At 40.9% G+C, this 26,129-nt stretch overlaps 2 protein-coding genes and 1 long non-coding RNA gene across 33 annotated transcripts in view; 1 reads left to right on the plus strand and 2 right to left on the minus strand.

Annotated features, from left to right (window-relative positions):
- Window positions 1-53: 53 nt before the first annotated feature.
- LOC310700763 lies at window positions 54-11,987 on the minus strand. Its single transcript, XR_014522800.1, has 2 exons — window positions 11,277-11,987; window positions 54-1,053 (listed from the first exon to the last, which is right to left on the minus strand). It is a non-coding gene; the product is annotated as an uncharacterized lncRNA (long non-coding RNA).
- LOC310700516 (UPF0450 protein C17orf58 homolog) lies at window positions 1,504-17,480 on the plus strand. 3 transcript variants are annotated; one of them, XM_083490304.1, is made up of 6 exons: window positions 1,504-1,655; window positions 7,461-8,069; window positions 12,074-12,154; window positions 13,098-13,289; window positions 14,130-14,316; window positions 16,424-17,480. In XM_083490304.1, exons 1-6 carry the CDS (start codon window positions 1,592-1,594, stop codon window positions 16,479-16,481), a joined length of 1,191 nt encoding a protein of 396 aa, XP_083346430.1. In that variant the 5' UTR covers window positions 1,504-1,591; the 3' UTR covers window positions 16,482-17,480. The 3 variants fall into 3 exon arrangements, with proteins under 3 accessions (XP_083346430.1, XP_083346431.1, XP_083346432.1); XM_083490305.1 differs by lacking the exon at window positions 16,424-17,480 and adding an exon at window positions 15,309-16,390 and having other exon boundaries at window positions 1,523-1,655; XM_083490306.1 differs by lacking the exon at window positions 1,504-1,655 and having other exon boundaries at window positions 6,979-8,069.
- Window positions 17,481-18,682: 1,202 nt separating this feature from the next.
- Window positions 18,683-26,129, minus strand: part of BPTF (bromodomain PHD finger transcription factor) — a 67,941-nt gene continuing 60,494 nt past the window's right edge. For 20 of the 29 annotated variants that reach the window (XM_083489748.1, XM_083489739.1, XM_083489746.1 and 17 more), the window contains 3 exons: window positions 25,735-25,819; window positions 22,620-22,806; window positions 18,683-21,038 (listed from right to left, as the gene is read on the minus strand). In XM_083489748.1, coding sequence (XP_083345874.1) covers window positions 21,002-21,038; window positions 22,620-22,806; window positions 25,735-25,819 — 309 coding nt within the window. In that variant the 3' untranslated portion in view covers window positions 18,683-21,001. Of the gene's footprint in view, window positions 21,695-22,619; window positions 22,807-25,734; window positions 25,820-26,129 lie in introns of all 29 variants that reach the window. The other 9 variants (XM_083489750.1, XM_083489743.1, XM_083489749.1 and 6 more) reach the window with 1 other exon arrangement.

Genomic DNA, 26,129 nt, shown 5'->3' on the forward strand with positions numbered 1-26,129 from the left:
CAAGATGCAGCACACACACAAACCCCATTTGAATGGCAATGCCTATTGACTTGGGGGCTGGATTTTATTGGGGGGTCCTGAAGAGACCTCGGCCCTTAGGAGTTGCCTCCTATGGGTGTGGGGAATCTTTGACTCTCCAGATGGTGCTGAACAACCACTCTCCTCAGCACCAGCAAGCATGGTCAATGGCCAGGGATGATGGGAGTTATAGTTCAGCAATGTCTCTGCACCTGGTCTGTTTGGGGAGAGTTCCTGTGGCGTTCCCTTGCTCCTTTCTGCATGGTGCCAGTATTTCATTCTCCTCCTTCTTTCGACTAAACCTCAGTTCAATTAATTTGCTTTTTGTTTTCCCTCTGTTTGCCAAGATAGCTCTTATATCTCCATTTTCTCTCGTCTTCCTCTTTATTCTGTTATTGGCAGCTGGAGGTACATCCCACAGCCCCAATGTTCCTCTTGCCATTCTTCCCATCCTCCAAAATCATGTTTCTACTCCTATATAGCTCCATTCTTCTCTGGCAGGCTGTTAAACTGTCACTGGTCTGTTAATAAACCCTTTCATCTCCATAAATGATCTCCCATAGCACTCAGAGGAAGTGGGATAACACTTTCCTTTTTTTTTTTTTTGTATACGCCCCGTGATTCTAGTCCAAAGTGGTAATGGTTCTTTTTCAATATCTTATTTTTCTTCCTCTCCCGGTGAATCACATTTGATCTCTTATCTCCTTTCAATATTTCTTCAGCAGCAGCCATTAATCACCCCCTGTCTGTATTTCGAATTTTCTTTCCAAGTTTGAATATTGGCTCTGATTGTCTTCCTTCTTCTTTGCCAATCATTAATTATTATGGTTAATTGTAATATTCATTCCAGTTTGGCTTCTGTTTCAATTTTTTGAATGCTTTGGCAGTTTTCTTGATTCTTTAAGTCCCTTTTTTTCCTGTCCACCCCTCCCTGAATTATTTCAGGCCCTTGCTGCCATCGGAGGACCAGGGTTAGTTGGAGGAAGATGCCCCTTGACAGGATTGCAGAGCCAGGCTGCTCCCAGGAACTGTGCCCTAAAGGTGGCCAAGAGACTGATATTGATTAATTGGAAAAATAAAAGATACGATACCCGTTGATTGACTGTTTGGCATTACTCGCAACCTCTGAATGGACTGCTACAGGGCACACACTTAGATAAATATGATAATATCCGGAAGGATTTTATACAAATACACTAGGCCATTAACCTTCACATAAGTATCAAGATAACAAAACTGTACCAAGAAGAACGTGTGGGAATGTTGCATAGTGCATTTTTGCGATTTTTTAAAAATATGTGTCTTTGTTGTTCTTTCCCCCTCCCCTTTACTTTTCTTTTTCTCTGTATTTCTTTTAATGGAAATCACTTCAATAAAATATAAGTAAATAAAACAAACGATGATGATAATAATAAAAAAGCTGGGTCTTGCTCCAGGGAGTGACTGATTCCCGTTTCCCCTAAGGATGCCTCTCATTAGCATGAACAGGGGGAAGGGCCAAAAGAGAGAGAAAGGAAGAGAGAGAGAGAGACACTCTGGCTCCCTTGGAGTTTGGAAAAAGATTTCCTTCACAATGACATCCCCAGGTCTTTGGCTCCTGGGCTTCGCGTTGGGCTTCCCCTTCAGCTCTGGGGCAGGTAAGGTGTTGCCAGCAGCCGAAGAGGCCCCGCGGGGACAGACACGCACTCACGCGCTTCCCTGCCTGCTGCCCAACTTTCGCCTGCACCAGCTGCAGCCCTTCCCACAGACGCGGAGGGAATTCGCCTCACAGAAAAGTCGTGCAGCTTTTCTGAGCAAAGTTGTGGAGATTATTATTATTATTATTATTATTATTATTATTATTATTATTATTAGCCAAAGTTGATGAGCTATTCTTACTATTATGATCCACAGTTATTTAGCTTTATTATTATTATTATTATTATTATTGGCCAAGGTTGATGAGCTATTATTATTACTAATATTATTATCCACAGTTATTGAGCTTTATTATTATTATTACTGGCCAAAGTTGATGAGCTATTATTATTATTATGATCCACAGTTATTTATCTTTATTATTATTATTATTATTATTATTATTAATGGCCAAAGTTGTTGAGCTTTTATTATTCTTATTTCCCCCCAAAATTATTGAGCTTTATTATTGCAGTATTATTATCACCAATGCTTTTTTCTATTAAAAAAAATGTTTAGGGGTACTCTCATTTTGACTCAAGAAAATACCATTTTGTAGTTCAAATCGGGGGAAATAAATACAGTAAATGGACAAAAGTACAAAGATTCACAAAATATTTAGGGGTATGCGTACCCCTGCGTCCCCTCAGAAAAAAGGACTGATTATTATTGCCCAAAGTTGTGTTATTAAATTTATTATTATTGCTCATAGTTGTTGAGCTAATAATAATAATAATAATATTCTTGCCCAAGGTTGTTGAGATTTATTATTGTTATTCTTATTGGGCAAAGTTGTTGAGCTGTTATTATTATTATTAGCCCAAAGTTGTTGAGCTTTTATTATTCTTATTATTGCCCAAAGTTGTTGAGTTTTATTATTACAGTGGTACCTCGGGTTACATACACTTCAAGTTACATACGCTTCAGGTTACAGACTCTGCTAACCCAGAAATATTACCTCAGGTTAAGAACTTTGCTTCAGGATGAGAACAGAAATTCTGCTCCGGCGGCGGCATGGCGGCGGCAGGAGGCCCCATTAGCTAAAGTGGTGCTTCAGGTTAAGAACAGTTTCAGGTTAAGTACGGATCTCCAGAACAAATTAAGTACGTAACCAGAGGTACCACTGTATTATTATTATTGTTGTTGTTGTTATTATTATTATTATTATTATTATTATTAGCCAAAGTTGTTGAGAATGACGTTTTTGAGATATGTTCATGGAAAATCAGCAAAAATGCCAACAGAGGTTGCTGTATGTCCAGATTTTCACGGACATACCCCCGATTTCCAGCCAGACACTACTGCCGACTGCAGTATTCCGGCTGCTTCCAGAAGATTCCGGACTTGTGGCAACCCTCAAACCCCCCCCCGAGCCTTGGGAAGGAACCTTTGCGCCTGAGGGAGAAAAACCTGTGCGCCAGCATCTGGCCTGTTTGGGATGTTAATTGTGTGTGTGTGTGTATTTGTGTGTGTGTGTGTATGTGTGTTTTTCTGGACTAGCGGCATAGAGACATCTCAATTATGGCAATTGGTGAGGTGGTGAGGCAACACTGTAGGGTTGCCATATTTCAAAGAAGTAGAAACCCAGACACAAAGAGTTGTTGACCTTTTTTTGGACACACATACTTCTCGGTTCTGTTTGCGAAAACCCAGACAATTTGCCAATTTAAAATGAAAATCCTTGGGACCCCAGACATCTTCAGGGGGAAAACAGACATATGGCAACCTAGCGCAACAGTGGCCTACGGGATAAGCCTTCGAGGGACTATGACCATTTGCTCCTCAGGCTGGTGAGATAGTGCAGCGAATCCTTAAGCCTCCAGAGATAGGAGAGGAAGGGGGAAAAGAAGAAGAGATAGATAAGAGAGAGAGAGAGAGAAAATTTGCAAAGGAGCTGCTTGACGCCTTCCCTAGCAACACAGCCTTCAACCCAGTGAGACCACTGGTCCATCTAGCCCAGTGTTATCTGCACTGACTGAATAGCTCAGTTGGTTAATAATAAATCATCATAATCATCATCATTATCATCCTATTATTTGTACCCCCACCCATCTGACTGGGTTGTCCCAGTCGCTCTGGGCAGCTTCCAACACACATAAAAACATAATATAGAACGTGGTGCTGATGATGCCAAGGTTGCAGGTTCTATCCCTGTATGGGGCAGCTGCATATTTTTGCTTTTTAAGGGGGTTAGACTAGATGACTGTCAGGGTCCCTTCCAACTCTATGATTCCTGCGTTTTGGGTGAAGGACATTCCCAGCCTTCCTGGAGATGCCAGGGTTTAAATCTAGCGCCTTCTGTGTGCAAAGCACACTCTGGCAATGAGAGAGGGCCCTTTCCCAGGCTGGTTAATTTAAGCTTTTCAGCCTCCCACCATTTGGAATTCTACATCCTGCATTTCCACTGATAAGCAGTGTGACAAAAACAACCCATTAAGGTTTTCGCTTTGAGTGAAAGAGGAGTCAAACAAATCTGAAACCTGCTTCATCCCGGTTAAATTTTTGCCTCCCTTGTGCTTGGCTAAACTTGCGGTCTTATGGATTCTTACTGGGGAGTGAGCCTCATTGAACTCTATACAGTGGTACCTCGGGTTACATACGCTTCAGGTTACATACGCTTCAGGTTACAGACTCCACTAACCCAGAAATAGTACCTCGGGTTAAGAACTTTGCTTCAGGATGAGAACAGAAATTGTGCTCCAGCGGCGTGGCAGCAGCAGGAGGCCCCATTAGCTAAAGTGGTGCTTCAGGTTAAGAACAGTTTCAGATTAAGAACGGACCTCCAGAACGAATTAAGTACTTAACCCGAGGTACCACTGTATAAGCAATGCAGGGAGCAAACAATGCAAAGCAGACGGCTGTGCTCCAAGTCACCCATGTGTATTTTATTTAAAATTAATGTATTAAAATTATTCTCACGCACAGATCCCTCCTCCTAATATACATAGCTTAGTGACTATTTTAATATTCTGCAGTTAAAAATGCTTTTATATAAAATAAAATGTGTGGTTCTAGAATGAGGACGACGACGATACATCGTACATCCTGGGATGAGACTGCGGTGAAATCTAAACACATTTTTTTTAAAAAAAAGCCATGAAAATGCTTTTAAAAAAGCTGTTTTGAAAAATACATTGAATTTTGCATAGCTCACCGTCGCCATCTCGTGTCACATTTGTATATTGTGCTTTGCAGCCCATTTAAAACGCTTTATTTGCAGCTGCATAGCTGAGTCCTGTGCAACCCTGAACTTTACTTTGTGCATATGAACACATAACTCCTCTACGGTAAATGGGGAACCCGAGAATATACGGACAGGAAAATTTTAATCTAAGCGCCATCTGATAAAAGTGAAACCCATTACATGACAACCTACCCCTTGGAATCACATGTGATGGACTAAAAAACAGAAATCGTGGGTCTATTTAATCAAAGGAGTGCAGGGTGGGGAGAAATGGGCATGGTTAGATGGAAAAGCCACCATTTGGCCTGCAAGGGATTTTCCTCTCCCTTCATGGCAATGTTCTGCCTTCGCTGGCGGTATCAGGGCAATCTTTACTCTCACCAGCTGTGGTCATGGGAAAGAGCATGTCAACTGGCAAGAGACTTCAGAACTGGAGTTAAATCAGCAGACAGAATCAACAGTGGGAGTTGCGAATATTTGTTTGAGTATCTTATGTGTAATATATATATTCTCTATATTGACAATCTAAATGTGGGAAAGAAGGGTTGGAATAATGCACCCACCCACAAACCCACAAACAATCCTGCCGGGGTGAGGGGTGGGAAAGCTCATTCTTCATGGAAGCGGCATAAAACCAGGTCTGGGACGTTGCCCGTTTTCTATCGCCAGCCTGTGGCAGTAACAAAATACAACTGAGAGCTCACCGTCGTTAGTTTTTTTTAGTTTCCATTAGTAAAAAGGTCAAACCTCCCTAATAAACTTTCCTCCTATTCAGCTGCTAAGAAATAGGCCACCTGCTATTATAATTGAGCATTTTTTTAAAAAAAACACAGTTGCTTCTCTACGTGGGAAGGTTGAGTTAAATTACTTGTATGAAATATTTTGAATTCAAGGTTGTCAGAGAGTTAACTTGACTGTGGATAAACCAGTTTCAAAGCTTAAACTGTGTTGTTATTTGCAAGCTGAAAGGAGAATACATAAAAGTTGGTTTTGGAGACTGAGAATCCAAAAACTGAAGGTGAGGTGTTAAGCGTTCCATCTCGGAAATCGATCCAAGCAATGAATGGGGCTTCTGAATAAACACAGTTAGGATCAGATTGTAATTTGTAACAAACGGCAGATGGGACATTATAGTTCAGTTTTTAGGGTTCTCAGACAACTGCCTTTGCATCTTGGGGATCTAAATCTTAGGCAGAAGAATTATTCATCAATATGCAGAACTGGTGACAGGGCTTAAGCAGAGCAGACGACATTGTCAACAGAGCTTCCTGTGGATGGGAAAATCAAATAGCCATGTTTGTCAGGGACTTTTAAACAATCGGACCAGGATGCAATGTGAACCCTGCTCCCCGGATGCTCCCTGGACATTCAGCATTCTTTTTTTAGAGAGGAGTTTGTTTATAAATCGTGCTTTTAATTTGTAACGAAAACAGGGGGGGGGGAATAATTCTAGGTTTCCATGCTTCCGCTTGTCCACAGCTGGGTTTTCTTTTTTTAAAGCACACAACGCAATACATTGTTCTGCAGCGCTGAGGCCTGAACTGGAAAGATGCTCGGCTAGCCTAACAGTTTCACCACAGTAGCAATTTAAAGTTATATGGAGGCTCTAAACAGGCTCCCCCAGTCTTGTGCTCCACTGCTGTCCAACTCCAGGGCCCTTGAGCATTGGTACTGCTGCTTGCGGATGATGGGAGTTGTTGATCTGGAGACCCCAGATTAGAGAAGATTGCTCTAGGGTGGGAGAAAATAGACAAATGCCATTGAGTTTCTTCAGTGGCATTCATGGATAGGGTAGTGTTTTAGGAACTAGAAGCTGGCACAAAATCAAATGTGGCTGCTGAGACCTGAGGACAGCTGCCCTGATATAGCAGCTGCCACTCAGTCCTGTTCTTCCAATGAGGTCCCTGACCAAAATACGCCATACAAGGAGAAAGAGGAGGAGGAAAAGGCCGGCTAAGAAGTGGCTGGTCTCCTTATGATTTGATTGTATGATTTGCATTTATTATTGTTGTTATTATTTATTGAATTTATATACCGCCCTATACCCAGAGGTTTACCAGATCCTTCAGAGGTAGCAGGACCATTTCAGCGGTGTACAGTGGTACCTCTGGTTACGTACTTAATTCGTTCCGGAGGTCCGTTCTTAACCTGAAACTGTTCTTAACCTGAAGCTCCACTTTAGCTAATGGGGCCTCCCGCTGCTGCCGCACTGCAATTTCTGTTCTCATCCTGAAGCAAAGTTCTTAACCCGAGGTACTATTTCTGGGTTAGCGGAGTCTGTAACCTGAAGCGTCTGTAACCCGAGGTACCACTGTACAAACGTACTGCATGTAAAATGCTTAAAGGCAAATGCAAAGGAGCAGGGTAATCCCACAAACATCCATGAATCCCCCTTAACATCCCATTGGTCACCAACTTTGACTTCCACTAGGAAACTTAAATAAACACAGTTGTGCTCTTCTCCCATAGTACGTTAAGGCCTTGCCATAGAAGGGAAGAGTGATTGCTGCACCCATGGAACTTGGATCGTTGCTTGAGTTGCATTTTAACCCCTCCCTCCCTCTCTCTCTTTCAAATGCAGGGCCCCTGCCATATGCTGGAAAGTCTATCCAGCCGTTCAGCAAAGACATGTATGGGTCCATTGGCTCCACACCAAGCCAGAGTAAGTCTCCACTAGGAGGCGGCAGCACTGAGGACCAGACACTGCCTCCAGAAGACCTGGGGAAAGGGAAAGCCGAACAGACGCACCTGCTGTCTCGGGACAAGAAGAAAAAGGTCAAATATTCAGTAGAGAACCACACAGGTTTAAGGAAGGAGCCCATTCAGGATGCCAAGGGCTTCCCTTCCGAGAGCCGCCAGGAGAGCATTCTCCCCGCCATTAACTTCAGTCAAACAAACCGAATGCACACGGATAGGCTGCAACTGAAAGCAGCCAACAGCATCTCTGCCTACTTCCGGCCCCCTGCCTATTCCCATCGCCAGGGTAGATTGCTGGCAGAAGCTCACCCTTTCAAGAACGCAGGGTCAAGCCCCGGGCAACGTTCTGGAAGTTTGGATCACCTCCATCGGCCTGGCAAGATCAATCCCTATGACAAGCCCAGCCGTTCGCTCGGAAATGGCACCGATCCCTCCTGGCTCACAAACCGACAGGCATCAAGCTTGCCGTATCACCACAGTGTCTCAAAGAACGGTAAGGAAGCAGGGCTTTGCTGCTCACCTTAAGTCCATTTACAGCTTTAGGCGGCAATCCTAAACCCGCCCGCACTAGCTTGGGAGTGCCACTGATTTTACTGGCGCCTACTTCCAAATAAGGGACGTGGGTGGCACTGTGGGTTAAACCACAGAGCCTAGGACTTGCCGATCAGAAGGTCGGTAGTTCAAATCCCCATGACGGGGTGAGCTTCCGTTGCTCGGTCCCTGCTCCTGCCAACCTAGCACTTAGAAAGCACATCAAAGTGCAAGTAGATCAATAGGTACTGCTCTGGCGGGAAGGTAAACGGCTTTTCTGTGTGCTGCCCTGGTTCGCCAGAAGCGGCTTAGTCATGCTGGCCACATGACCCGGAAGCTGTACGCCGGCTCCCTTGGCCAATAAAGCGAGATGAGCGCCGCAACCCCAGAGTCGGCCACGACTGGACCTAATGGTCAGGGATCCCTTTACCTTTTTTACTTCCAAATAAGCATATGTATGATCAGGTTTTTAAGCTCAGAAGGTTGTGAGCCTTAATCAGACCTCCCATGTAAAACAGCTCATTCATTTTCAGTTTATTCTATTGGATAATAGCGGCTTCGTTTTCCCTAGCATTTAAATACCATGCACAATATATCCCACTGCAAGTAGTACGTATCATGGTAGCATCCGCCACTCCCAGTAGCAAATGCTGTAGTAAACGCTGATCAAATTAATGCTTTAAAATAGCCAGAGTAGTAAGTAAACAAGCTGCTCGCTTCCTGCTTTTCATTTCAAAATAGCTGCATGAACTCAGTACAGATCCGATTGTTCCCCACATACTTATGCATTTGTCAGCTTAAGGCCCATTTATTTTTGCAGGCCTTCGGAGCATAGCAGGAGGTGTCTATTTGTCTAGGACTCAGCTATCCAGCTGCAAGTAAAACATTTTAAGTGTGCCTTAAGTGCAATATACAATGTGACACTAGATGGCAATTTCTGTGCACTCTGGTTTCTGTCATGGTGTCCCATTGTGCTAGAAGCAGTTTAGTCATGCTGGCCACATGACCTGGAAAGCTGTCTGGACAAATGCCTTCTCCCTCGGCCTGAAGAGCGAGATGAGTGCCACAACCCCAGAGTCGCCTTTGAGTGGACTTAAGCATCCAGGGGTCCTTTACCTTTTACCTTTTATACGATTGCACAGGTAAACCATCAGGAAAACAAAACAGAGAATCTATATATGCAGCTGTGCTTGTTTGCTGTTAGCTTTCTGCCAGACAATGCAAGGCTTGAACACAGCCAACTAAGCTAATGGCTTCGAAAGGTCTGAGAAAGAATGAAATTGGCAAGGCTGACAATGGAGCAAATGAATGAAAAAACAACAACTAGTTGTTAAATACATGATGACACGGGATTTACTTCTTGACAAAGGTGTCTTGGCAGGCAACAAGCTTTACAATTACAACAGACAATTGAAAATTCATCTTGTTTTCTAAAACATATATTACCAGGAGAAATGAACTCTGGCTTGAATCCTGATGTTTTTTCTGTTAATGGAACAGAGCTCGTGGTACATAATACATTTCTACCCTCTACAGCCCCCTGCACTGTTTGTATATCTGGTCCCAGGGACCGGGCAACTATTGAGATTGGAGCAAGATGTTCCACAAAGTTCTGTAGGTGGTGGAAATCACTTCCCTCCTGTGCGAATCGAGGAACAACTTACATTTATGTGAAATTCAATGGATAATTAAGAAGTCGAAAACAAACTTCATTGGGGAAGGGAGGGAAACCAACCAGAATCAGGCTGCAATTGTTTAGTTCATATGCAAATTAAACATATGGATTTGGCAATTAATATGGGCTCAAGGTTTAGGAACAAAGTCTATGCTTGGTTCCAGCCTTTTGATAAGTGTTCTGTTAGGCATTTGAAAGTATTGTAAGGGTACAGTATTATATATATATATATATTTTCCAAATTTTTTATTAGTTTTCACAGTATTATAAACAAACAAACAAACAAACACAAAACAAACAAACATAAATCATAGCCTTATTGAAAATTACAGTTATTAACTTTCTTAAGTGACTTCCTCGCTTCCCCTTGGTTGAATTTCATTGCATGTCCTTTTAACATTTTCCAAATCCCAATTTTTATGAAATTTAACTTAAACATTAACATCCTTAGATGGAATTAAACATATTAATTCATCACTTAACATAAATAAAATCCTAAGCCCATTAAGTATCTGCAAGCTGTTTTCAGTTAGTTTAACTTAGCAAATTTAACTAAATAATCATTAAATTTATTCCACTCTTCCTGATACTCCTCCTCCTGGTCACGGACTCTTCCTGTTAGGTCGGCTAGCTCCGAAAAATCCATCATCTTCATCTGCCATTCTTCTATTGTTGGTAATTCTTGGGTTTTCCACTTTTTAGCTAACAAAATACGAGCAGCAGTTGTGGCATACAAAAATAATTTAACATCTTTCTTGGGCAATTCCAAACCTGTTATTCCAAGAAGAAAGGCCTCTGGTTTCTTTATAAATGTATATTTCAACATTTTTTTCAATTCATTATAAATCTTTTCCTGGAAGTCTTTCACCTTGGGACAGGTCCACCACATATAATAAAAGGTTCCTTCCTTTTCTTTACATTTCCAACATATATTGTCACAATTATGATATATCTTTGCTAATTTTACAGGAGTCAAATACCATCTATACATTATTTTCATTATATTTTCCTTTAACAAAGTACATGCGGTGAACTTGACCCCTTTCTTCCACAATCTTTCCCAATCCTCAAACATTATATTATATCCTACATCTCTTGCCCAATCTATCATCACAGATTTAACTTGTTCATCTTTTGTATGCCACTCCAACAATAACTTGTACATTTTAGATAAATTTTTACCTTTAGTATCCAACAACTCCATCTCCAACTTAAATTTTTCAAAAGCAAAACCATTTTTCTTATCCAATTTATACAATTCATTCAGTGATAAAGGGTACAGTATTATAAGCACTGAATAGCCACGGCCCCTGCTCTGGAAAAGCTGAAGCTGAACTACTGCAGTGATTTCTTAATATGTTTTTTAAGCCAGAAAAGCAGCTGAAAATCTTAGTACAGGTACTGGGTTAGCGGAGTCTGTAACCTGAAGTGTTTGTAACCTAAAGCGTTTGTAACCCAAGGTACCATTGTATCACTTTGAAAATGCTCACATACCCCTTAATTTTCTGTGTGTAGTTTGTTTGTAGTCTGTGAAATGACTCAACTGTAGCTATTTAAACACATTCAAAGTTCTGAAGGGATTGTGGAATCATAGAATTGTAGAGCTGTAAGGGACCCCAGATATCATCTAGTCCAACGGATTCTCTTCCTCAGCTTCCCAGCCCTCCCTCCATCCCTACAGAATTTCTTACTCACACCCACAGGGGATCTTATCTTTTGCTCCACTGGGGAAAGCCACTGCAGCCTCTCCAGATTCTCCAACTCCCCTCTCCCTGTAAATGAGCCCTCTTTGGCTTCATGGGGAAAGGGGAAGGACGAAGCTCGCAGCTGCCACTCACTTTTTCATCTTTCTCTCCGGGTAAAGACCAGACATGCTGGGAGCCTCAATTATGCTCCTCTGCTGGCTTCAGCCTGGGTAGAAACCCTGGCTAGAAACCTTTAAAGTTCGCTTTTCAACTCAAGTTTCTCTGCTGTGTGAAATCTGTTGCGTTTGGGTCTTCTGAATGCATCTGTACACAAGAGAGATTTTTTTTTGTTCCAATTTTTTTTTTTGAGAGAGAAAAAAATCCAATTAGTGCATCAGGTCAGCATTCTGATATCACAACAGGAGGTACTGGAAGCTTGGTGGCTGCTAGAACACCCTAGGAAAACGAGTGTCTTTAGAGCCATTAACAAACTGGTCTGTTCCACTGCTTAGTTGCTCGGGTAAGACAGGCTTCCCTTCCTTCCTGCTACGGAGCTGCTCAGCGTTAACTTTCTGTATATCCATGGGACTCTTGTTCTTGCTCTAGATGCTGACAATACAGAGGTGTGCCTGACAGACTGCAGGAGGGAACATGAAGAGGTGGAGGCATTCTGCAGCAGCGAATTCGGTAAGATCACCCAGCTCCAACTAAATCGGTCATACTTTGGTTACATACAAGTCTTGGGGCAATTTCAGCAACTGTTTTCTAGTACTCCCAAAAACGTTTTCTTTCCACCCAAGAGAGTTGTTGTCCCTCTTTCCATAGTCAGGGCTAGCACAAGCCTCCAACTTACTTGGCCACGGCAAATGTTAACGTTCTAGTTTTATCATTGCCATTGATAACATTATTGTCAACCCCCAAAAGGCAGAGTAGAAATATAGAAACACATGGAAATACATTTCAAAGTACTCAGTAGTAGGTTTTTTTCTCTGTGCATGTTCTTTACTTTTGACCACCTAAGATACCACGGGAACCCTGGGGTTTCCGTGAAATGCCCCCAGGGGGTCAGGGGCCCCATCTCTTTGCCTTCCCCAACTAATTTTTTTGTCATTTTTGCATGGAAATATCACAAATATTATGGTCTGGTTTTTAGCATACCTAAAATCCTTTGCTTGTTAGGGGCTACCCCACAATTTTGCAACGTTAGTGCTGCTTGGATCTTGATCCAGCGTGGGTACTGTAAAATGGCTTCATTTCTTCAGCAGATGGGAAGGTCACATCGAGACAGAAATCTGTTGTATTTGTGGTTTGCAGAGGGTGCAATTTATCAGGCTGTATTTTTGAATACCCACATATTCAAAATACTTTCCCCCCCAGGTCGGCCTCATATTTTACTATGAATAATGTATTCAGCTGTTGAATTAAACTCACCAATTGTAAATTTTTACTATTTTTATTAGTTATAACTTTGACATTTTAATTAGTTTTTGTGCTGCTTTTTATTGTGGTGAGCACTGTGCAGCGAACTTATATTGAAAAATAGTTTATAGAGTGTTACAAGCAGCTTCAAACAATTGAAAAATTAGTACCGGCTAGCTATCAATTACGTGCTCTTCTCTTTTTTTAAAAGTGGTGAATGGGATTGTCCATGATGTCATCATGGTTCATAAAGGAATGAGTTTGGTGACACTCTTGGTGAGCAGCAATGGACTGTACAAGATAAATCGCCTGTACTTCACCCCTGATGGCTTCTTCTTACGAGTTCATATGATGGTTGTGGATACCTTGAACTGCAGTAAACCCTGTCCGGACTTTAAACTTGGTAATGTACCACAGCCTTTTCTCTTCTAACTCAGCCCAAGTTAGCAGGGCAAGGCAAGGAGAGAGAAAAGAATAAAATGCAGACACAATGTGTTAATTTTTGCTAAAGAAACTTCCCTAGTTCTTTTACAACAGTGTTTTCTGAACTTGGATCTCTAGCTGTTTTCAGACTACAATTCCCATCATCCCTGACCATCATTCCTGTTAGCTAGGGATGATGGGAGTTGTAGTCCCAAAACAGCTGGAGACCCAAGTTTGGGAAACCTTGCCAGAAAGACAGGAAGCTGCCTTATACTAACTCTCCAGGGTTTCAGACATATTTCTCTCCTTGATCTACCTGGAAATAGATACCTGCAACCTTCTGCATGCAATGCAGATGTTCTTGCACCGAGCTACTTAACATTCCCGCTACAGCATTCAAAAGCCACTCAAGTTGTGTATACAGTATTTTAGATTTTAATTACACCAATAGGTTGTTGTTGTTTTAAAAAAGCGTAAGGTTTCTATTTCCCCAAAGCTTCTTGAGGTAATCAAACTGAGCTTGTTGCATATGGGATTAGGTAATGAACGACAAATGTTCCTTGCAGTTATGGTCCCTTGGCCTCAGCTAATGCCATTTTGGCAAGTTAAACACAAGTGCTATTAATATGGGGTCCCTCAGCTCGGGCTTTAAACAGGAAGTTGGAATACTGCTGAAGACTTGGTTGGCGATGCCAACCTCTCAGGCATTAATTAGCCTTATAATCAAGTTAACTGTAAAATGCAGAACCTCAAAATGTGCCCTGCACCACATTCACTGCCGAACATCCAGAAGGCACCCATGATGCTTGCTGTTTTGCAGGAAGCAGATACATAACGATGGGTCAGATCTACCACAGGAGAAGACAGCTGCCGGCAGTTCTTCAAGAGCATGTCAGAGGGCACCTGAGGCCAGGAGACGGGCTGCTTTGGAGGGGCAACAGCTACATGAAAAGGTTCAACAGAAGGCGGCATCAGAAAGTTCAACAGGCAGCTCACACCAAATGTGGGTGAGGATGGACAGCTCCTCTGGGACTGAAGCAGGTTTGCAGCTGTTATTAGAAGCAGCTACGGCTTTTCCAGCTTCTCTGGAAAAAGGCTCCAGGTCCTGCCTAAATGGTGGGAGGTTTTTTTGTTTCTTTTGCTGTGGCACCCTAATGACTAACCAGGTTATTGAGACATGAGCTTTCATTGGCTTCAGTAATCTACCAGCCAACACAAAATCCACAACAAACCTGTTTGCATCTCAAGATTGAGCTGCGATTCTGGAATTTACTACTGTTCATGGTCAACGCATGCTTTGAGTTTCTTACTCCCTTTCCTGTTTATAATGTACTTTCACAGCAGTATTTCTACCTGTCTCTAACCATAGTCCTGCAGTGGATTACATATTTCATCAAAACTGATTATTTTCATCTCCTGGGCAAGTTTCTACAGGTGCAAATCAACATGACAAGAACAGTTCTAAGCTGAAAATGATGAAACGTGATAATATAGGCACACTTGCTTCTTACCAGGCATCTTCCAGGTTGTGGTCCTGAATAATTTCATTCTCAATTCTTAAAATTAAATCAAGTTTAGGCATCTAGCTATTCCAATTACCGTAGCTCGCCTGTTATGTACTTTGCTTGATCAAAACTACGGTTTGTTATTATCCAAACTCTGCAATAAACAGCATAGGAAATGCAAGCAATCTACAAAAACCGCTCGAACGGAAAATCAAATGATGGCCGAAGTTGCCAGCAATATGCATGCTTCCATGAGAAACCAAGAGTTTTTGGCATTAATATTGGGGAGTTCACTTTTTAAAATATGATACATTCTTTGGCACGATCAGAAATGCATGTGATTAAAAATAAACAACGTGTAGAATTTTAGCTACAAGTAAACCTGCTTATGGAATTGGGCTTTCCCAATTCCACATCCCCACTATAGTACTTTGGAGAGTGGGTTTTTAGCACAAGCCATGCCATTATTTACCTTCCTTTTTGCTTGTTAACAGAAGTAATTTATGGTGGGAGTTTCTGCTGACCTGAAAGTACACAAAGCTTATGCAGTCATATTCATCCTCAAGTTCAAATTTAATAGCCACGAACTAAGCAGAACATTGGGTGAATGTTGTAGCTCTCAGGCCAGAAGGTAAGTGTCTTCTGTTAATAAATATTTTCCCCCTGGCAATTGTACAAAGAAATTAGGCACATATAAATCATAAGCAAAAATGCAAAGAGTTAACTGCTTTTGGGGCAGTTTCATGACTGATCTCACAAAGGCAACTGCCTTATATAGAAAACAATGCATTCAAACATTTCAAGGAAACATTGAGAGTTGATAACTGAATGTTTGGAGAAAACTAGGCCTACGTTCTCTACAACAGCAATGTCTCCAAGATGTAGTTACTATTAAGAGAAAGCAATATTGTTATCAGAATGGTCCAATTTAGTAACAGGGCATATGTATGCAATGGAAAAAAATGCAGCTCTTCGGCTCAAGTTTCAGAAGGAAAAAAAAACTTTGCTTGATGAGAGATGGAAAGGGAATGGAAGGCTTCATAAGCACTCTCTGCCATTGTAGGGTTTTTGTTTTTGTTTAAAAAAAGCTCTGACTGGAATTACCTAGGAGAGCTGCAACCTTATACCAGCAAAACAATTCAGAAATGTCTCCTCGTTAGATCTGTCATGATTTCATAACAGGTTAATGCATTTTATTAATGGAAGGAAAGGAGTTGGTTCAGATTGTGTGGGGAAATGGCACACTTACAATCAAGATGTCAGAATTGAATTTTTTCCAAGACATCTTGAATGAAGGCATTTTATTTTGTCAAAAGGAGACTTCCTGGCAGCAGCCCAGACCAGTGGGAGGACAGGGGGCAGCCTGCATACAACTATTCCCTACATTTATTCCATTAGACTATTTTCTATAATTAACTCAAATCTAAATGCCTACGATGCCAGTCTTCCATTACCAGCGGAAAGGATAGGACCAGTGTAGTTTTAAAACTTGCTTCCTAGAAAAGACGAATACCTATTTTGATTATATCAGTATGAGGTAGCTATTAATGTACCTGTATTAAACTAATTATAAAAACGATGTTCAGAGACCCTCTTAATTGCTTTGCAGAGCTTGCTGCTTTGGAGAGCTTAGTTCTACTTCCATGGCATTTTATTCTTGTGTGTGAGAGAGAGGTCTTTTCTAAAGCCTCGTGACTTCATGACAGAGGTGAGATTTGAACTGGGAATTTCCTGTAATGCAAGCGCTGGGTACAATCCTGTACACTAAAACACTTAGTAAATCCTCTAGGACAGACTTCTGAGTAAACGTGTTTAAGATGTGTCTATCTTTTCCTAACATTCAAACACTCCGATAAGGATTAGTGCTACATATACTGAAGTTTGATGAAAGCAGACTTGGAGGTGAAGAGAGTAACATTAAATTCCATCAATAGCTGGTGAACTCAACCCCTTGCTTTATCTGAAATGTTTGGCTTTTGTGTGTGTTTATTTTCTTCGGAAATGCAACTCAACAGATTCCTTGTTTACAGTGTAAACTTGTAAAAGCATCTGAAACTCCAAACATACTTCTCACCAGCAGTTTTGAAAATGCTGTTTTGCATGATGTGGTAAGAACAGGTAAACTCCCCTCATTTCTGCCTCTCGATTCCTGTTATGAGTTGGAAAACGAAAGGAGTGACATCTCTGTCCATATCTGCCTATGTAAATTTCTTTGGAGAGTACTATCCCCCCTTTAACAGTATTAGCAAATTTCCTACGTAGTCAGATTAATATGTCTAACGGTACACGTCATAAAAAACTATGGTGAAATATAGTTGCTTCTCTTCCTTGCTTTCAGCGTATTGTCACAAAATAAATACTTGAAAACACTGGCTGTATTTCAGCTTATGTTTGTTCTCTTTCTGTGAAAAAGACAACTCTGGTTGTACTTGCACTTACCTTTTTCCTCCCAGCGGTATCTAGTTTGGATTCTTGTCCCCACAGTAACTAGTTCACTTTGGGTGTGTTTACACAGTATGTTCTTCCAAGATGTAACCACTTCTACCTGCTTCGGGACTGTGCACTAAGAAAAGGAGCTAGCATACTATCCACGACACAGTAGTTATATTTATTATGAGTAAAACCCCACCAAATGTCATTAACAAAACTCTGGAAAATGTTCCTGCAGATTTACATGCCAATTACTAAGAAGAGAATGACTTCAAAGTAAAATAAAATTTAGAAGTGCTGTTGATGTGAAATCAAAAGTAAGTCGTACTCCACTAAATGTAACAGAACAATGGCTGGCAGGAGATGTAATGCTAAACCGTGATTTAGCACTAAAAGGACAAGCCTAGCCTCCTCCTGGGCTCTCCTGCCATGCAGATAAGGTTTTAAATTAAACAAGGCTTCATGTGTTGTCCAAACCAAGGATCATGGTTTAACACTAATTATGCTTACCTTCAAAACTAAGAGCTGCATACCGTGGGTTACAAAGTGGGCCTGTTTAACCATAAAGGTAAAGGGACCCCTGACCATTAGGTCCAGTCATGGCTCTGGGGTTGCGGCGCTCATCTCGCTTTACTGGCTTCCGGGTCATGTGGCCAGCATGACTAAGCCGCTTTTGGCGAACCAGAGCAGTCAGTGCACGGAAACGCTGTTTGCCTTCCCGCCGGAGCGCTACCTATTTATCTACTTGCACTTTGACGTGCTTTTGAACTGCTAGGTTGGCAGTAGCAGGGCCCACCATAGTTTGTGTTAAATCATGACCCTCAGGTTAACTGCGATCCAGAGTTAACTATAAGCAGAAGCAAAAGCTTCCAAACTTCTGCTCTCAGCCATGTGGAAGGGTATGTGGTAGCCCAGGAGGCTAGGCTTATTCCCAAAGCTCTAAAACATGATTTAGTGTTATGTCTGAATGCAGTCAACCTTTGAGATTGGTAAAATAAAGTGGTTGACTATGCAACTTAAAATATGTATTTTTGTTTAAAAAAATGTTTAAGAGACCAGTTGCATATGGTCATTGCTTACAGTGATCATTCATTAAAGTCCACTAAATGTTGTGTTTTGCCATAGTGGTAGAAATGTTCTGCAGCTGTTCAAAGCCAAACCATTCCAACTTGAGACTCCATAAATAGGCCCTAACCCGTCACAAAACAATTCACCTAATGAGAAGCTTTTGAACTCCATTTAGACATGGAACACCAAATCCTTCAATTTGACTGAGGAGCTGCGATTAAAAAGGGACCTCAGCTGGCTCATTTTACATAATACCCATGTTAAAGAGATATGTCTCAGTAAGTGAACATACATTCTGGAGTTTTAATGCACTGAGATGTTCAGAAACAAATCAAATATTCTGCACATTGTTTCATTAAAAAAAACTGAGTAAAGTATAATTTTCTTTATTCCTTTTACAGAAGTGGTATTTAAAATGTACACACATTACACTGGCTCATAAATAAAACTTTTTTCAAAAAAACCCCAAAAAACTAAAAATTACCATAGTAGTTACAGCTAAGAATTGTCTTCATATATTACAAAGCAGTAGGAAAAATGATGAGGCTTGGTAAAAAGTGTATGAAAGTAGCATTTTCCTCATTTCATAATTATTTATATGAAAAATTCCCCCAAGAATTACCGCACAGTATGGCAATGCCAAGTGCTACATATGTTATTTTAAACAACTGATGTTTCATTAGGAATTCCACCAAATCTGATGTCCAACAACATTCCTTTATTTGTCTAAGATGAAATGCCCTATTATGTACAAAAAAGTTATTCTTCAGTTTGTCACAATTTGTTAAAAACAGTGCTCTATTGCCTACGGGTAAGAAAGTTCATTTCTCAACATGTTTTTTTCTTCAGTGTCAGCCATATGTACGAATAATACAGAAATATTGTGAAGAGACAATATCTGTAGGATTAAGGATGAAAATTCTCCTGTTTTTATAAACATAATGCATACAATATGTAGCATATTTTTTTGTAAAAAGTCCTAAGACAACATAGCCTAAAACACAAATACTCTTTTTCTCCTATCTTCTAAGAAGCATAAATGGATGCTCTTTTCACAATGAACAATTAACTTCCTTTTGATTTCACATTGGTTAAAATGACAGCATCTATATACAAAAGCGAAGGCTTTCGTAGAGAAAATTAACCCCAAAGTATTTGTACACCTGAGCCTGTACTTAGTAAGAAAATTGTGGTTGATCGCAATGTCTAAGAAAGTAACAGAAAAGGTTCTTGCATAGCAGGGTGAAGTTAAACCCAAGGAAAGCTTATCCACAATCAGATAAATTCCAGATCACAGAAGGGCAAAATTGTGAATTAGTGCAAAATCTAGTTAACACAGGTGTAGAGCTACCAAAACCAACTGCTGCTGGTTTATAATATACATATTTAAACTGTCATCAACAGCAGGTGTGATTGGTTGGGAAAGCAATTTTTAAAAAATCTGCAAAGCCTCTCTTTCTGTTGGCTTTCATCTTTTTACACACCTTTCCTAGTAAAGAAGCCACAAAAATGAAACACAGTTTTGAGACCGTTATTTATCCTGACATGATCATTTGCTCCATGTTATCTCACTTAGCAATGGACAATGACAACTCTTACACAACTCCTTCATCATCAAGGCAAAAGTTGTGGCACCACAGTAGAATTTTATTACATTTGATTAAACATAAGGAAAACCACGCTGAGGGGTTAGTCCACCTTCCTACTTTTCCCTTCCATACTATCTCAGGATTGTTACAGTTCAGAACAAACCTCCGAAACCTCACGAACAGGTTAGCGAACATTCAAAAGACACCTACATCTGTGGAGAGAACAATGATCTCCATTTATTTTGTTTCATATACATCCATATTTTGAATTTTTAATACAAAAAGGAGAAGGGGAAAAAATTAAAATCTGACAAATGTTTACAAACAAGATACCTTCGAATAGATTTTACTCGTATCAGTCCGGTGCAGAGTAAATGACAAATTGTACTGTTATATTCAAGGCAACAAAGTCTGTAGTACATGACCACTTAGCCCAACTTTTATGCAAGCTTAATTGTTTTCTTCTACCATGAACGATAAACTCATTGTTGATTCCCAGTTTGTTTGTGCACATGTGTACATAGCAGCTCCTTTCATAGAAAGAAAAGACATTTAGAGGTCATCTTGTACTTTTAGCTACAGGAACCATGGTAAGATACAGAATGGGTTACATTTAACCAGAGCTGGGGCGTATAAGAAAGAAAGAAAAAGCTGACAAATGAGGGCAGCAATAAAAAAGCGTCCTTTTGCAACAATAAATAAATACAGTCAAAACTTCTCTGTGTGGACTTTAAACCAGCTTCTTCACTGAAGAACAGATGTGGCATTTCTATGGGGTTAGGACTTGACCCCATTTTACTGTATCTTGTTTTCTCTCGCTTGTTTTCCTCTCTCGTCCTTTAATAAAAACGTTTTCCTGTTTCTGTCACAATTTGATCTTGACAAGAAAACGATGCTGCTGAATTTCATTCTTTTGTCCTTTGGACAAAATCAAGCCAAGAATATAATCTGATGCGACTGATAAAAATGCAGTTTACATCAAGACTTGTCAGGACGCCCTGACTTAAAAACCTCTGGCTTTTCCAATTAAAAAATAAAAATAAAAATAAAATTCAGACAACCAGATTCTTGCTCTTTGTGTTAGGGTAACACGTGGAACCTTAAGAAGTTGTAGACTGCAGTTTGTTGTTATGAGACCTGCAGAATGCAGAAAAGGGGAACAATTAAGCACCCTTCATTTAAAGAGATCTCAGTTGTTTCAAGTGGATGCCAAGGGCCTGTCACTCAGCTGGAAATGCAGCCATGCTGCTGTTCCCGTTCATCTTTCGTAGGCAAACACCATATACACCATCTACATAACCACTTTCAGTTGTGTATAAAAGCACATGATGTTCAATGGTAATATAAAAATAATAATCCAGAAATGACACATGATACTCAGAGTGAGGTACATATTAATTATAGGTAGCCAATTTACATTGCTTTGGGAGATGTTTAGATAAAAGTATATTTATTGGCAGAACATGAATTTAAAATATCACATTTTGGTTAGAATTCATCAAAACCTCTTTTGGGAGTTTTTTTTATTATTAAAACTGATTATTACATAGCTTCCACTGCTATTACTGGACTTCATTTTGACACAGTATTCAAAGAACGGCTCATTTTATTTTCTGACATAGCTGCTAGCCAACGGCAGCTTCCACATTAAAGCGCAGTTTAAAAGCGAACAGCAAGTATGGATTTGATTTTGTTTTTAAAAAGTGATTTAATGACATGGGGTACAATGAAAAAGTAAGCCAAACATCCAGTTCTGATTCCAGTTAGAAAGGTCAGACTAAAGTTATCACAATCTGCAAAAAAAGAACATGGGTGGTGTAAATGAAGCAGCAATGAGAGTCACAGTAAGTGCTGGTAATAAAATAAAGGATGAGAGAAACTAATGACAATCTGAATGAATGTCAACTCAACTGCTGCTTTCCGCTCATGGTACTATTGCCTTATTTTGGCCTTGCTGGAAAACTACCGCAAATGAAATGCAAGAGCACCTACAGATACAGTAAGCATCAGGGAGCAACGGTGCTGCGGCAGAAGTCAACCTTCTCAACCTTTGCACTACTGATCTTTAAAGCAACAGGGGAAGGGCTGGAGCAGACACAGACAACATCACTGAGAATCACCCTCATTCCCCACTAAAAGTGACTCTCATTCTCCTGGAACCAGGCACTCTCCACGAATTTCTTCACTAGAGGGAAACCAAGCGTACGATTAAGTCAACGTTGGGCCCTTAGATCTCCTTGGTTTATAACCGAAGAGTTCATCAGCAGGTACTTTGTTCTGCTGTATTTGTAATATAAAATGAAAAATCTTTAGCACTTTCGACAGGAAGCAAATCCCACCGATTCCTGAGCACACACCCCGAGACTGATAGACCTTTGGGGGCACAATCTGCCTAGGTAGCCAAAAAGGGTTTTTGCCTGCCACTCCCAATATTCAAAGGCGCTATGCAAATTTTACACCCTCCTCATTATACCGTACACCATTTCTGATTTAAACAAAACTGCTCTGCCATTTCACTAGGATTGCACAATTGGTATGACAAAACCTCAAGCTAGTCGTGCACTCGTTCTACGTTCACTGCTGAAGGCTTACTTTCACGGCAAAATGTGCGGGGAGAACCAGACATTTTAAAAGTTGAGCATATAAACTGTTAGCAATAAACATGTATGCCATGCACACTTAACAGAAAAGCGTGCTAAGGGGGAAATGTCTACTTACCTGCTTGCTTTGAATCCTTTTAGTTTCTGTACAAAGAATGATTCGAGAACCTCTGCACACTGATAAAAAGGGGAATCACTTGGATTGTAGTAACGACAGTTATCAAAAATTTTGGTCATGTCAGCCACAAACTCGGTCACCTTCTTGTAGTAACGTTTCAGTATTCTTTCTTCCATGGTGGAAAGGTCTTCAAAGTAAACAAAGGTGTTTTTTTAATAAAAAACAAAAAGTCAGTAACCTATAGAATTCATCTCATACACTGAAAACAAGTAAGAAAAGCAACACTTTATAACAGTTAGTAATAGGAAGTAGAGAACAGGATGGAGAAGGGGATGGGAATGTATTATCATTAGCTACAAATATGCAGATTTTAAAGAAATCCATGAAGTCACTGTGGAGAATTTAATAAGCTCGCTGACATTCCTAATGGAGATCACTTGGTTTTTATACCCTTAATTTTCAGCTTTGGCTTTCCTCATTTTTTTATCACTCAAAGCAATTAGTGCACATAAACATACTTAATTTGCAGCTCATCTACTCCTGCTGACTGCTCCCTATTTCAATTAATAACCTTGGTTGACTGCTTCAATTAGTTGTCACTGAAATGCACATGGAATCACACAAAGAGCAGACTGTGATGAAGGACCCAGTTCTGTAACTGCCATAGTAACAACCGAGGACGAAATGAAAGCGGCGAAAAGGAGAAAGAGGGTACGCGTACACCTTCTTGTCACAAGAAAATAGTGATAAATAATAGTCAGGAAATAGAAACATTTCTCAAATTCTACGTGAACAGTATTTCCTCAACATACACTTTCTATCACAAACTATGCAAAGCTTTTTTATTATTATTAAAAACTTGCTCTAGTGGAAGTCCTTGCACAGGCTTCTGCTAGTGGGACTCGTTAGTTGAATCCTGCAGTTTGAGTAGGAAATCAGATTAAAATATGCTTATGTAGGACCAAATTTATTCCTAATTCAGAATATAGAATTAGCACATGAACTTTAACTTATTTAAGGCACAACCTGCCAGACATTAGAGCTAGGCCAAGCACAGATGTAGATTTATCTATGTAACTAAGACTGCTTTACTCTTTAAGTTAACGGTGCTGTCGCACAGATGTCCTGCTAGTGGTCTTTCAATAAGCTTCTGGTTGGCCACCGTGAGACCATGTTGCTGGCCTTTGGCCAGACCCAGCACGACTCTTCTTTTGTTCTTAACGTCAGGATCTCTGTTAGAAAGACTTTAAGGCACTGGGGACAGGTTATTTGAAAGACCATGCTCTCTCACACTGTCTGTCACCTTTGCTCTTCTGCCTTCACAGGCACCACTGACTGGGACACAGAAGAGGGCCTGATTTGGTGGTGGCATCAGGGACGAGGACATCCCTTCCACTCAAAGTTTGGTTGGCTCCGTGTTTTATAACAAATACTCCAGACATCCTCATTTTGTCAGGATTTTGGATTATTCTAACTTTGTACCCTACACTTACAAATGGCTTTCATGTTGCACTGTTCTCTAATTCCTAGTTATGTATGCTTTATTACAATGTCGTTGAAATTTTATTTTGTGTGTGCGTGTGTGTGTGTGTGTGTGTGTGTGTGTATATATATATATATATATATATATATATATATATATATATATATTTGTATTTGTTTTCAAACCATATGGTGAGCAACCATGGTGACCCTTGTAGTAGAAAAGTGGGATACAACTCTCTTTTTTAAACAATTTTTAATTGGCTTTTAAACAAATACAAAAACAATAACCATTAAACACTTATCCAGCAGTACATCGAAGGGTGCATGTTTTATCCATTGTCTCTAGACATGCACCTACACATTCAACACTAAGACATAATCACTTAATATAACCGCTCCACTGAGAATATTGAACGGCTGGTATAAGAAAGTCTTGATTTTGTTCATTAACATATCGTATTTTTTGCTCTATAGGACGCACCGGATCATAGGAGGGGGAGAACAGGAAAAAAAAAAATCTCCCCCTCTCGGCTTAGCGCCCCCTCAGCGAAGCGGCAGGAGAAATAGAACCCCTTCCATTTCTCCTCCCGCTTCGCTGAAGGGGCGCTGCGCAGAGAGGGAAAACTGTGCAGCACCTCTCCAGCGAAACGAAGCCTGGAGAGCTAGAGGGATCGGTGCGCACCGACCCCTCTCGCTCTCCAGGCTTCAGGTGGCTATCCGCAAGCCTTTGGAGCGCGGCGGGAACTCCTGCTGCGCTCCAAAGGCTTGCAGATAGCTGCCCGAAGCCCCCGGAGCGCAGTGGGAGTTCGCGCTGCACTCAGGGGACTTCAGCGAAAGCAACGCGAAACCTCTGGAGTGCAGGGGAGCTATCCCTCTGCACTTCGGAGGCTTCGCGTTGCTATCGCTGAAGCCAAGGAGCCTGCATTCGCTCCATAGGGCGCACACACATTTCCCCTTAATTTTTGGAGGGGGAAAAGTGCGTCCTATAGAGCGAAAAATACAGTAGTTAAAGAAAGGGGTCCACATTTCCTGGAAGGTGTCTCTCTTTGTTGTGCCTTTAATTGCTCTCCTGTGTCTGGTGAGACACTCAGAAATTGCTATATCCCAGATGTTATTTTTACAAAATCTCTTTAAGGAATCTAAATCAGGCGCCAGCAAACTTTTTCAGCTGGGGGCCGGTCCACTGTCCCTCAGACCTTGTGGGGGGCCAGACTATATTTTTCAGGGGGGGGGACACGAATTCCTATGCCCCACAAATAACCCAGAGATGCATTTTAAATAAAGCTCACATTCTACTCATGTAAAAATACGCCGATTCCCAGACCGTCTGCGGGCCAGATTTAGAAGGTGATTGGGCTGGATCCGGCCCCTGGGCCTTAGTTTGCCTACCCATGATCTAAATAAATACATCATTTTGTTCTGTCATAAACTACAGAGCCGTATGAAAATTTCTTTGGCTGCCATTTTTTGCAGTGACTAGGCACTGAATGCAATGGCACATACTTCCAGGTATACATGAACAGGATTGTTTTTTTTGGATTTACTCTTCTGTGTGATGAGCATATCCCAGATAACAGATCTGTCAATGAAAGGCAGCGTATGTAATAAAATCACGTGGGAATACACTTACCCATCGGTTCTTTGATAACACCATAATAATCTGGAGCATCATTGGGATCTACCGGTTCTAGGAATGGCCATGCCATCTTGTGAGCCTATTAGGAAAAGGAGATATTCAGTTCAAAATTCACTTCATTCATTAGTATGAACCCCATCTCAGCCCAAGTCTAGTGGGCTGGATTGACTGTTGGCTGTTCCACAAACAAATAGTCTCCTTCCATTCACAGATGCTACTCAGAACCAGCAGAGGCTCCAGCTAAAGAAGAAGGGGGAGGAGAGATTACCTTTGCTGATTCCCTTTATCCCACACCATCTCACATGCTGTTTCTGAGCAGCTTCTTGGGAGCAAAGGGAGATGCAAGAATCTGCAATAATTGTCTTCCCCTTCCTACAGTGGAGCATCAC

Source organism: Podarcis liolepis, assembly GCF_965112155.1.
Source record: "Podarcis liolepis genome assembly, chromosome: 2".
Taxonomy (NCBI): domain Eukaryota; kingdom Metazoa; phylum Chordata; class Lepidosauria; order Squamata; family Lacertidae; genus Podarcis; species Podarcis liolepis.